Source organism: Erpetoichthys calabaricus, chromosome 2 (assembly GCF_900747795.2).
Source record: "Erpetoichthys calabaricus chromosome 2, fErpCal1.3, whole genome shotgun sequence".
NCBI lineage: Eukaryota > Metazoa > Chordata > Cladistia > Polypteriformes > Polypteridae > Erpetoichthys > Erpetoichthys calabaricus.
Window position 1 is genome coordinate 35,549,738 of NC_041395.2, and position 12,839 is coordinate 35,562,576.

Below are 12,839 nucleotides of genomic sequence, written 5' to 3' on the forward strand. Positions count from 1 at the left end.
AAGACAGGTTGCACAGCAAAAAGGGGCAAAACAATACTGAAATCAATATCACTCCACTATTAGCGGTCGCAAGGATGCTAAGATGCACACTGTGCTAAGACAGTGATTTGTTTATTTTATGGGGACCTTGTGACCCTTGGGCAGAGTGGTGGCTCTGAGGCTAGGGATCAACAATCGGAAAATTACCAGTTCAAATCCCATAAATGCCAGAAGTGACTCCACTCCGTTTGGCCCCTGAGCAAGGCCCTTAACCTACAGTATTGCTCCGTCCTGGGTATGATGTTAATCTGCATCCATCCCTGCAAGCAGGTCCTAAAACTTGCAGATAGAACTGGGGGATTAGTGGCAGGATTGGCACTTCAGCCACCGTAAAAAACCTCACACTGTTCAGTGTGTTGCTGAGGTGTCATCCATTGCACAGCTGCACTAGGATCTCAATCTGGGTGGTTTGATGTTTGGTTAGTGCGGCAACACGCTGTAATCGGTACACGCTCCCAGCCTCCTCCTATGAACACATCCAACCTTGACCCAGCATGCACACAGTCACACAAAGAGACACTTATAAAGACACTCAAATGAATCGATAAGAAAATATATGTTAAACAAATAAAGAATGCACAAAAAAACAATTATTAAACAAACAACATATACGCAAAAGCCCTCCCCAATCCTCTGATAGTGATAATTATTTAACAAACACTGAACAAAGGAAATCAAGCAAAGCATTAGGACTAGACAATAATCAACACTTACGACACAGTCCAAAACACAGTCCAGATCAACAGGTGCAGATGTCGATGGTATATGGAATAAGAAACCCCTGTGAACAGCCCTCTGAAAGAAATGTAAAGTTTTGTCCTACCAGGTTCCATTTGTTGTGTGAAGATTTAGTGTGACTGAGAGCGCGCCCCAGTTGGAACTGCATCCAACCAAGATGAAATCACACAAACAAGGAAGCACAGGACAAGCACATACATCCAGATAAAAACTACATTCCACAGGGATTGCATCAGTAATCCAGTAAAGTTTAAAGCATAGCAATTAATAAACACAGAGGATCACGATCCTCTGAACATATTTTTGGCAACTTTGTTAATGAAAGCGCCTAATTATCTTTCTTTCCTGCAACCCCCATTCCATTGTGAAGCTGACAAATGGTGTAATGCTACAGGTGCTGCTGGGAGTTGTAGACAATTTAATTAGTGCTGCCACACCATAATACTAAATATGATACTCAAATCAACATCACAATGGTGAAACAACACTCAAACGATGGGCAAAAAACTAGGCAGGATTAGGACTCTACAGTAGAGGGTCAACCATTCTCATAGGCATATGTGCACAATGATAAATCAAATTCAATATACTATACACTAAAAACAATTTAATAAGCTAGTGGGCAATCATCCTTCCAAAAGAAACATGTCTGGGACCTGTATACACTCTTTAAAATTCAAAATAGAAGCTGCAAGTATAATCTGTGCAATAAATCATACTTTAGTTGTTAATGATCTGTGAATCGTAATGTTCAACATATGCATCATTTACAAAAACAGGCAAACTATAGCATAAGTTTGCTCTTTTCAAATTGTCTTTGCCCCCTTAAAAATCATTAAATGTGGTTTTATTGAGTGCTTTTTGTACAAAAATAGAAACAAACAAATATAATAATGCCTAGTCACATTCATTGTAATCATATGTACCAAAGCAGAGTAATAAAATCTGAATAAAATGTACACCAAGAAGTCGGGACATTAAAAAAACATAATTATGATAGTATTCAACATTTACTGCCGGAAATATAGCAAATTAACAGAATAAGGCAGAGCATAATACCTTTTAGTTATCTGAATAGGACTAGGATAATATATAAATCTAAACAGAGTGCAGAAGAAGAAATTGAAAAGTAGGCAAAGGCCAAAGCAGCTTCTTTATAAAAAAAAATGAAGACCCGTGCAGACAAGCCCCTTTTCTTAGTGGCTCTGTAACTGGTCCTGAAATGTAGTCTATACAGAAATACTGAAGGCCTCTGCTGTAGATTATCAAGTGATAACCTTGCTCTATCTTTTTTGATAACCAGTCTCTTGCTTTTGCTGATGTTAAGCTTCAGACAATTCTTTCTGCACTAAGAAACAAAGTTCTCCACGTGACTCCTCTGTCTCATCCCCATATCAGTACACCCCATAAGTACAGGATCATCTGAGAATTTAATCACTTTAATTCATGCCACCATAGGTTGTACAAAGAGCTGGGCCCCAGCAAACCAGTACCCATGATGACAATTTAACAGTGATTTTTTTATCATTTTTTTTACTTCTTTTTGACGAGAGTTTTTTTTTCGTAATTTTATTCTTTTTTTCTGTGATCTCACCAGCAAATGCAGATAAGGTGAATGATGCCAGTGTTTTAATATTTAGGAATTTTAGTGCCCCAGGCAGTTTATCCTTAAATAAGATGGCCGCCATCTGACATGTTGTGCCAAGTGGCATGCACATGTGCACTCGACAACCATGCTACAGTCGAGCAACAATTGTTCCAGATTGAGAAACCAAGGACATCATCAGGGAACAACACAGAACAGACAAATATAGCTGCCTAATAAAAATAGTAAAAACATTATCATTTAAATCCTAAAGAAAAATCTGATATACTATTAACAAAGGTTGTTGCAAAAAATTGTTCATTTGCTCTAAATTCTGTTTGGCGATCTATATAAGTATGTAACTTCCTGCTCCGGCTTGGATCCCATGATTTGGCTTGATTATAGTGTAATGCCACAAAATGAAGTAAATTTTTGGAAACTCCCACCTTAAAAATATTTGTTTCCATTAACTAAGGTATGTGTAATATTTGGCCATGTGATATAGCGGGTCTGTGGTACATGCATTTTAGACAAAGAGTCCTTACACGGACCAGCAGCAGTGAGCACATCACACCCATCCTGCTCCGTCTTCACTGGCTCCCTGTGTCTTACAGAATCGGATATAAAATTCTACTAATAACCTACAAAGCCTTAAATAACCTCGCGCCAAACTACATCAGTGACTTTCTCCATCACTATGTGCCTGCCCGCCCACTAAGGTCCTCTGATTCTGGCAATCTTGTTGTGCCCCTCACTAATCTACACCCCATGGGTGACAGGGCCTTCAGCTGTATAGCACCCAGACTCTGGAATGACCTACCAAAATTAATTAGATCAGCTGACTCCATGAATTCTTTTAAAAAACAACTCAAAACTCATCTGTTCAGGAAGGTTTTTAGCTCTACTTGACTTTATTACCCTTCTCTCAGTTTACCTCTATGTCAAGATGCTCATGTAACCTGTGTGTGTATGCGAGACCATCAATTATGTTGTCTGTTAGGCTTTTTTTTTCTCTGAATTCACTGTCGTAATCTTCTTTATTTATTTATCTGGTTTGTACAATGCTATATACTGTATACCCTGACGTTCTTTCTTATATTCTGTAAGTGCCTTGAGCATGGGATAGGCGCTATATAAATAAAATGTGTTATTATTATTATTAAATAAATAAATAATATGCTTGCATTTTCAGGTGGGGTGTGGGTAGTGTGATGGAGCAGCTCTGGAAGCAGATGTTAGAGTGGGTGAACCTACGGTACATTCACATATGGATTGACCTGTTCTTTCATTAGTGCTGGACCCATGATTGCCACACCTGCATCCCACAGGGTTTTAAAAGAGAACTGAAGTGTAAGATCAAGGGGAAAGGAATACAAGAACATGATGGAGGCTGAGAGAGACAGAGTGAGAAAGAGCTCTAACTCTATATCTATTGGTGCAGTGAAGTGCCCTGCAGAACTCTGAGGGAACCGAGCCTAAGAATAAAAGGATGACAGCATCTATCGGTGGGTGTCTCTCTAGCTGAGAATCATGAGGCACTAGGGAGACACCAGAGTTGGAAGGAGGATGAAGGCTTGTGATCTTTTTAAGATGAAGATGACTCCCTTGATTTTAACCTCATTTTATTGGATCTATTTATTGAAATTTTTAACCTCTACATGCACCTTGATTTTTATGGATTATTTATTGGTGAACTGAAGCATGATATGTTTGGACCCTTCTTGTTTTTAAATAAAAGCACTTGCAGCACCCCTTGCTGAGCATGTGTGTTCCCAGTTGCCCACTCATCCTTGGGTAAGTTACATATTCACATGAGTCCTAGAAGTGTCTCAGGGATTGTGGGGCCGACCATCACAGGCCATTAGACTTGATCTGAATGTGATGGTCAGCATACTACGAAACTGCATGGATTTAGAGTGGGTTTTATAAAAGAGGAAATGAAAGAAATGTGAAAATATGGTTGCAAAGTGGAGGGGCAGGTGTAAAGCAAGCATAAAAACAATGCTGAAGCAAAGCTGAAAGGTAAACAATACATCTGGGAAGAGAGACAGCCTTACTAATAATATTCTAGAATAGTAAATGCTGGACAATACCAATGCCTATAAACAGGTGTGATGAGTGTTGATGAGCTGTTACCTAGAAAAACACTTTATTGTATTTCCGAGGACTTTGTTGCCTTTGTCCTTAGAATGAAAGCATCCTAATCATCATTTTTTTCCTATTCTCCAACATTCAACATACTCACCATTTTGTCCTGCAAGGCTCCTGTTGAAACCATTTTTGTCAATTGAATCACAGGCATCTTTGTCAGTGCCATGAAAAAGCTGCATCTCATTTAATTCAGCCTGCCCATTCTTATCTTTAAGCTGGCTTCTTTTTATATCAAAAGCTTTCCATAAAAATACATTTTGGATTCGCTCAATCTGTTTCATATAATCAAAAGGAAAACATACATTTTATTGATTGCAGAGTGGGATAAATATGCCCATTTTTTTCTATATATTGATGAACAACTTACACTGATGATAGTTTTATCGGCAGAAGTCTGTTTGAAGAGGTCTGAAACTTGTTGGAACTCAAAAGATGAAGGATTCAGTAAGACTCTCTGAACTGAAGTACTATCTGTAATTGTCCACGAAGGAGGAATGCTTGAAGCTATAAAGGTAGCATACAAAAATATTTATTATTTATATTTATTGAAATATTAGACTGGACACCTTCCCTTTTATCATTGCAGATCAGTTTAAATACCTAGGGGTAAACATCACAAGTAAGCATAAAGCTCTCTATCAACAAAATTTTGCTGTCTGTATGGAAAAAATTAAGCAAGACTTGCATAGATAGTCAACCCATCATCTTACTTTAGCTGGAAGAATTAACATTGTTTAAATGAATATCCTTCCTAAGCTTCTCTTTTTATTTCAAAACATTCCAATATACATCAATAAATATTTTTTTAAGAAATTAGATTCAACCTCATTTATTTGGAATTCAAAACTTCCATGTTTCCAAAAGGCAACCCTACAAAGACCTAATGCAGAAGGTGTTATGGCTCTACCCAACTTTCAATTTTATTACTGGGCAGCAGATATACAAGTTATAAAATCCTGGACATGGACACAAATACATGAACACACACAGGCTTGGTCTGCAATAGAAATAAAATCCTGCAGTACTTCTTTATATTCCTTGCTTAAACCCCAATAAATACAAGTTTTTGACAATATACTAACAACCCAATTGTGCTTCACTCACTCAGAATATGGAACCAGTGTAGGAAGCATTAGTAAATATTCATAAACCAAAAGTGTTCATGCATAAACCAATAGATTACACACAGAAATATATGATTTATGGCCTGTTTTTGCCCCTCATATCTGAGGCACCTCTGCACATGAGCCAGCTTTTTCCACCCTCTCAAACGTACCCAGTTTATAATGTCTGGAAAACATTCGAGATTAAATCACTTAGAGATCTGTACATAGACAACCTCTTTGCATCCTACAAACAATTACAATCCAAATTTAACTTTCCAGCAACACATTTCTTTCAATACCTTCAAATTAGAAACTTTTTTAATCAGAACCTTCCCAATTTTCCTCACCTCCCACCTACCTCTATGCTGGAAAAATTACTGATCAGTCTTGAGGACTCAGACAGCATTTCTGTAACATATCAAACCATTTTACAATCCATCCCTTTTAAAGATCCAAGAGTAGAGTGGGAAAAGGATCTTCTCACCTAACATCTCAGAAAAGGAGTGGAAGGTAGCAATACACAGAATTCACTTGAACTCCATATGTGCAAAGTATAGAATTATTCAACTCAAAATTATATATCAAGCACATCTCTCTCATTTAAAATTGTCCAAAATGGTTCCAGGGCAAGATCCAACCTGTGAACGCTGCAATCAAGTTCCAGCCTCATTGGGCTACAAGTTTTGGGTGTGCACCAAATTAACATCATGCTGGACCAAAATCTTTAAATGCCTTTCAGACAGCCTTGGTGTCACAATCCCTGCTAACCCATTAACAGCTGTTTTTGCTGGACTCCCAGATGAGCTTAAAGTGGAGAAGGACAAACAAACTGTAATTGCCTTTACTACACTATTGGCACGCAGACTTATTTTGCTCAACTGTAAGAATCTTAAATCTCCTATTCTAAGTCAGTGGGTAAGTGATGTTATATACTATTTGAAACTGGAAAAAATCAAATTCTCACTTAGAGGATCTGTACAAAACGTTTTCCAAACCTGGCAGGATCTAATCAATAACATTTTAGAATAAGCATTTAAATTGAGGAAGCAGGTTCTCTCCCCTCTTTTACTCCATTTATCTTTATTCATTTATGAATTTATCTATTTACTTATTTTTACTAGCTTAAAGGTTTACTCTGCTGACCTAGCTCTCTTTCTCAGGGGTGGGGATTGATTTGTTTCAAACCTATTTTTGCTTTGTTTCTACCTTCATACAGTCATCTATTAATTAAACCTGTTTAATCTGGTCTAAATCTGAACCAAAGCTTAATCCATTTATATTACGCACAAAGAATGAAACAAAGGTGGTCACGGTGCCATCTCCACACAGGACACATTCATGCCCAAACCTGCACTCACTCAAATTTGAGTCATTTACTGTAGCCTGTCCACCTAACATGCACATGAAATATAGAAGCCATTCTTAGTACGCTGATGTTCAAGCTTTATACAGTCACCGGCCACTTAATCAGGTGCACCTTGCTAGTACTGGGTTGTACCCCCTTTTGCATTCAGAACTGCCACAATTCTTTGTGGCATATATTCAACAAGGTGCTGGAAACATTTCCTCAGGGATTTCGGTCCATATTGACATGGTAACATCACACAGTTGCTGCAGATATGTCAGCTGCACATTCATTACGCAAATCACCTGTTCCACCACACCCCAAAGGAGCTCCATTGGATTGAGATCTGGTGACTGTGGATGCTGTTTGAGTACAATGAACTCATTCTCATGTTCAAGAAACCAGTCTGAGATGATTTGTCACATGGCGTGTTATCCTGCTGGAAGTGGCCATCAGAAGATGGGTACACTGTGGTCATAAAGGCATGGAAATGGTCAGCAGCATTACTCAAATAAGTCTGTGGCATTTACACAATGCTCAATTGGTATTAAGGGGCCCAAAGTATTCCATGAAAATATCCCCCACACCTTTACACCACCAGCAACCTGAACTGTTGATACACAGCAGGATAGATCTATGCTTTCATGTTGTTAACACCAGCCCTACCATCTGAATGTCACAGCAGAAATTGAGACTCATCAAACCAGGCAACATTTTTTCAGTCTTCTATTGTCCAATTTTGTTGAGCCTGTGCAGATTGTAGCCTTAATTTCCTGTTCTTAGCTGACAGGAGTGGCACCCGGTGTGGTCTCTTGCTGCTGTAGCCCAACAGTTTCAAAGTTTGAGGTGCTGTGCATTCAGAGATGCTCCTCCACATACCTCACTTGTAACGAGTGCTTATTTGAGTTACTGTTGCCTTTCTATCAACTCAAACCAGTTTGGCTTTCTCCTCTGACTTCTGGCATCAATAAGGCATTTTCGCCTAGAGAACTACTGCTCTCTGGATATTTTCCCTTTTTTGGATCATTCTCTATAAACCCTAGAGATGGTTGTGTGTGAAAATCCCAGTTTCTGAAATACTCAGACCCGCCTGTCTGGCACCATTAACTGTGTCACATTCAAAGTCACTTAAATGACCTTTCTTCCCCATTCTGATGCTTGGTTTGAACTTTAGTAGGTCATTTTGACAATGTCTACATGCCTAAATGCATTGAGTTGCTGCCATGTGATTGGCTGATTAGATATTTGCATTAACAAGCAGTTGAACAGGTGTACCTAGCAAAGTGGCCGATGAGTGTATACTCTGTATGCCTGTTTGCTTAGTTTTGATGTAAGAATATATAGTTAAGTAAGTACAAGTTTTATTTATTGATAGCTTGCAATAGTATTTCACTTTCAAGCTCATATATAAATAGTCATTTTCATTTTGTCATCATGCTATAATTTTGCTACAGCCAGTAGGACAGATTCAGTTTGTTAGTGAATAGCAAGATATTAGGGCAAACACTTTTCTGATGGTAGTCTCATTACCAGCTGTTACCCCCTGTTCCCTGTGTCCTCTTCATCTACTACACTGTACTGTTAAAATCAAATCTATTGTAAATAAGAATTTCAGAAACATTAGGCTAATATATAGCTGCTCAGATAATTCACATATTTTGGTAATGCTACCAGCTATCAAGTGATGAGTGTCTATAAAATTACATTCTAAATACAACCATTTGGAAAGATAGTAAGGTCAAGTGACCTTTATTCTGTTAAAATTTAGACAAATTAAGTATGTTGTTTCTACTTTATTAAGAAAACTCACCCAAATCTTCTTTTGTTATCCTTGTCACTGTGTGTTCATGTGATGAACTTTCAATAGTGGCTATCATTTTTATTTTATCAACCTTGAATTTTCTCCCAGAGTCATCCATGACTGCAACTATTTGACTTTGATCCTTTTCCAGGGCATAATTTGCCTCCAAGTTGAAAGGTATTGCTTTTCCATTTTCGTAAAAGCACCATTGCACAGCACTTTTCAGCAACTCTTGTTTTAATGAATGATTTAGGAGGTCCTGAACCTTGTTGATAATGAGCATCACATCCTCTCGTAATCCTTTGAACCATAATCTGATTTGGGCGCGGTGTTCAAATGTCACCTGAACACTGTGAAGTACTGAGTCTTCAAAGATAATGTCTATGTCCTTTTTTTTAAGGTGACACAACATTTCATCTTCTAGGCTTTGTTCATGGTAAGCTTGGTTGAAGATGGATTCCAGTTTTTGTATAGTCTTATGTACATCACTAGCATTCCATCCCATCACATCAAAAAGAGCAGGATTTATGTCCATTTCTGGAAAGTCTAATATCTGCTTCAGGCTGTTAGATGACTCTGCAAAATAGAACACACAATGAAATAGTGTACAACTGTTCTGTCTCCTACATTTGCATTTGTAGTACCCATGTGAGGTGTATTAAATGTTACTATGAAAATAGTTTATTATATTTACTCACGAAAATCAAACAGTAATGTCAATGTTAAGCTGTTTATGCAGACAAAATATAATTAACAGGGGTTCTGGAATTTGCATACAATTATCAGAGTTCTAGCTAGATTCTGACAAGCTCTATTGCATCTGTCACAATAGGTTTGACATTCTTAAACTGGCCTAATTCATTGTTGGCTTAGAAAGATTCCTCACCCCTTGATGGGTCCACTTATGCATCTACTGACTCAGCGCCAACAAGATCAGTGTAATGCACATGTTTTTAAAGACATGAGAGGGAATGTACAAACTCCACATAGAAAATAGGAAACCAGATAAAAAAATTTGCACATAAAAGCACACTTGCTTCATTATACTTGAAAACTAACAGTGTCAGATCGGGGTTAATGTGTGAACGTGACCGAGAGAATAAAACTGAATAAAAAATGCTAACTTTTATAAGTACCATAACTTTATACAGGCTGTTAAGATGAACTTATATGCAATTTCCTTTTTATTTGTTTTTTATTTAGTTTTTTTCTTGAATAAAAGCACACTTGTTTCATTGAGTTGTTATAGACCCAAATGAAATGAATGTTTTTATTATATAATAGTAACAGTAATAGCAGCCCACCACTCAAACCACTCAAAGCACTAGATAGATAGATAGATAGATAGATAGATAGATAGATAGATAGATAGATAGATAGATAGATAGATAGATAGATAGATAGATAGATAGATAGATACTTTATTAATCCCAATGGGAAATTCACATGTAGGGAAGACCTGAGCTTGAACCAGCAACATCTTGAATATGAAGCAGCAGTTCTTACCACTGAACCAGCAAATCAGATATCTGTGAGACTGCTGCATTTCTACTGTGAAAGACACAAACACACATACAATATGCCTGCAAACGCCTTTACTTCATATCGATTGATATTTGGGTTTCTGTTTTCACATATTGACAGCAACATGTAAATTAAACCTGCAGTGGGTTGGCACCCTGCCCGGGACTGGTTCCTGCCTTGTGCCCTGTGTTGGCTGGGATAAGCTCCAACAGACTCCCGTGACCCTGTTTTCGGATTCAGCGGGTTGGATAATGGATGGATGGATGGATGTAAATTAAACAATATTTCAAAAATAAAACTGAAGAAAAAGCACATTTGTTTTGTTAAACCCATTTGTGTAGTGTTTATTTGATATTTGGACTTCACAAATTATATTCTTCACGTCAATATTTTGTCGTTATTACTATAACATATGAAAAAAAATCTGTTTTAGTTATGTGTTCAACATTTCTTGACTTGCCAGAAATGTCATCCTACATTTACACAGATTGTTGTAGACAAAGGACACACATGAAATGCATATATTTCAAATAGCGATATATTATCGCTATTATGGTCTAGTATAAAGATTATTTTTACAGGCTTCAGAGATTCTAGTGTTAAGTGCCTGTTAAAACTGGTGTCACATCACATGACTTGTAGTCAGAGGAAATGATGATATCAGTTGCTGATCCTGTCACCTGAGGATGTCAGATTACAAGACCAGAAATTACAGAAGATGGCAAGGTCGAAAAACCAAGCCTTTGACAGTGAATGTGAATGAATTCTATCAACTTCTATCCTAATTTGACTTACGTTTAAGACAGAATTGACCTATTTGATGTAACGATTGCTTACTGTGTTGCTCTTTTTCATTTTTTTTCATGACGTCAGACCATGACGATTGAAGGGGAAATACAGAATCTGTACTTTCTTTAACCTTGCCTTATTTTTTGAAGTTGAAATAAACAATAAAACTGGGATAATAGAATTGTTTTAGGCATAACAGAAAACTCTCCGTCCTATTATCTTTAAAACATTTTGCGAATTGTTACAAAAATTGTTGCAATAAACCAAATAAGATGTTTTAATTTTACTTTTTGAGGAACTGTAAAGTTGTTGGTTTTCATAAAACTTCGGTGTCATCTTGAAGAAATCAAAAACTCTTTTCTCAAAAAGAACAATTCTGATTAAGGAGACATTGCAGGTTTTTTTCACTGCAGCAGAAATTCCTTCCAGCATTGCTGTAGCCACAGCGTTAGGTTGTAATCCACCTGCTCCTAAAAAAAAATAAATAAAGATTTTAATGAAATACAAATCAATATTTAACTAATAAAATGTTATTCTATCTATCTATCTATCTATCTATCTATCTATCTATCTATCTATCTATCTATCTATCTATCTATCTATCTATCTATCTATCTATCTATCTATCTATCTATCTATCTATAATTACTGTTTCATGTAAAAAGTTTTGTTTATTCCTGGTAAAGGAAAAGAAAAAATCTGTTAAAATTATATATAAGGTATGAGAACTTTGTTGTAAACCCCAAAGCCAGACAACAGTCATTTCTGATTAATTTATATGGTTTGTGACAATAAATCCAGGAAAGCAAATACTTGTATTTACCTGTACAAATGGCAGGGAATGAGACTGATCGGAAGGACTGTTTTTCACAAATTTCAATAACTTCCTGTACTCTGTGTTTAATCTGGTTAAGATCGTTATTTCCACAAACATGAATGATTTTCTTACACTGCAGTTTTCCGGCTCTAGTTATTACCAATCCAGAATGGCTGGGTGCTTGAAGAAAAAAATAAGTTAAATGGAGTTAATAGATATGCAAATATATCAGTATAATATGATTATTAAATACAGATTTATACAAATATATAAATATAATATGATTATAATTTTATAAGCTAACTCCTACTTTAGCTTAATTAGAGTATGTTGCAAAAAAGGCAACTAACCATTCAGAAGTTCAGTTTCCACCTCTGATCCAGCAGCAGACAATATAGTTTGGGATACTCCTATAAAATGAACCAAAAATGTGAAATTAACATGATGGCAGTGAAATGACATTAACCCTGCTATCATTAAACATGTGTCCTCATTAAAAATATACTTTGTCTAAGAAGGGTCTTATTTAACAACAATATTCATAGATTGATTTTAAAATGAGCAATAAGTAAAGAAATAAAACATTTACCAGAGAAGAGTTTTGGTTATTTTACTTTGGCAGAAAGGTTTACAATTGTGGAACTGAACATAAAGACCTGGAGATCTAATACAGCATTCACAGAGTGGTATTGCATATGACCTCACCTGTGTGAAATGTCCACAAGTAAATGAAGACATTCAGAAAACTGGGCTCCGTGTTACATTAGAAAATCACATAAAGTAATGAGAAGTGTAAACTACATAACTAAAAGAATATTTTGAACAAAAGTGGAGAAGTCCTTTGGTTGTTATTATTATTATTCTTCTTATTATTCTTCTTCTTCTTCTTCTTCTTCTTCTTATTATTATTATTACTATTATTTTATTTTTACATTGATATAGCA

General features: G+C 36.5%; 1 protein-coding gene and 1 long non-coding RNA gene across 3 annotated transcripts in view; both read right to left on the reverse strand.

Annotated features, from left to right (window-relative positions):
- The window catches only part of LOC127526725 (uncharacterized), a 217,178-nt gene that overhangs the window by 124,642 nt on the left and 79,697 nt on the right, over positions 1-12,839 (reverse strand). The gene's annotated exons all lie outside the window — the stretch shown is intronic.
- Positions 1-12,839, reverse strand: part of LOC114645750 (protein mono-ADP-ribosyltransferase PARP14-like) — a 40,225-nt gene that overhangs the window by 2,229 nt on the left and 25,157 nt on the right. For both annotated transcript variants that reach the window (XM_051923159.1, XM_051923160.1), the window contains 6 exons: positions 12,246-12,305; positions 11,902-12,075; positions 11,366-11,548; positions 8,775-9,341; positions 4,881-5,017; positions 4,608-4,785 (listed from right to left, as the gene is read on the reverse strand). In XM_051923159.1, coding sequence (XP_051779119.1) covers positions 4,608-4,785; positions 4,881-5,017; positions 8,775-9,341; positions 11,366-11,548; positions 11,902-12,075; positions 12,246-12,305 — 1,299 coding nt within the window. The remainder of the gene's footprint in view (positions 1-4,607; positions 4,786-4,880; positions 5,018-8,774; positions 9,342-11,365; positions 11,549-11,901; positions 12,076-12,245; positions 12,306-12,839) is intronic.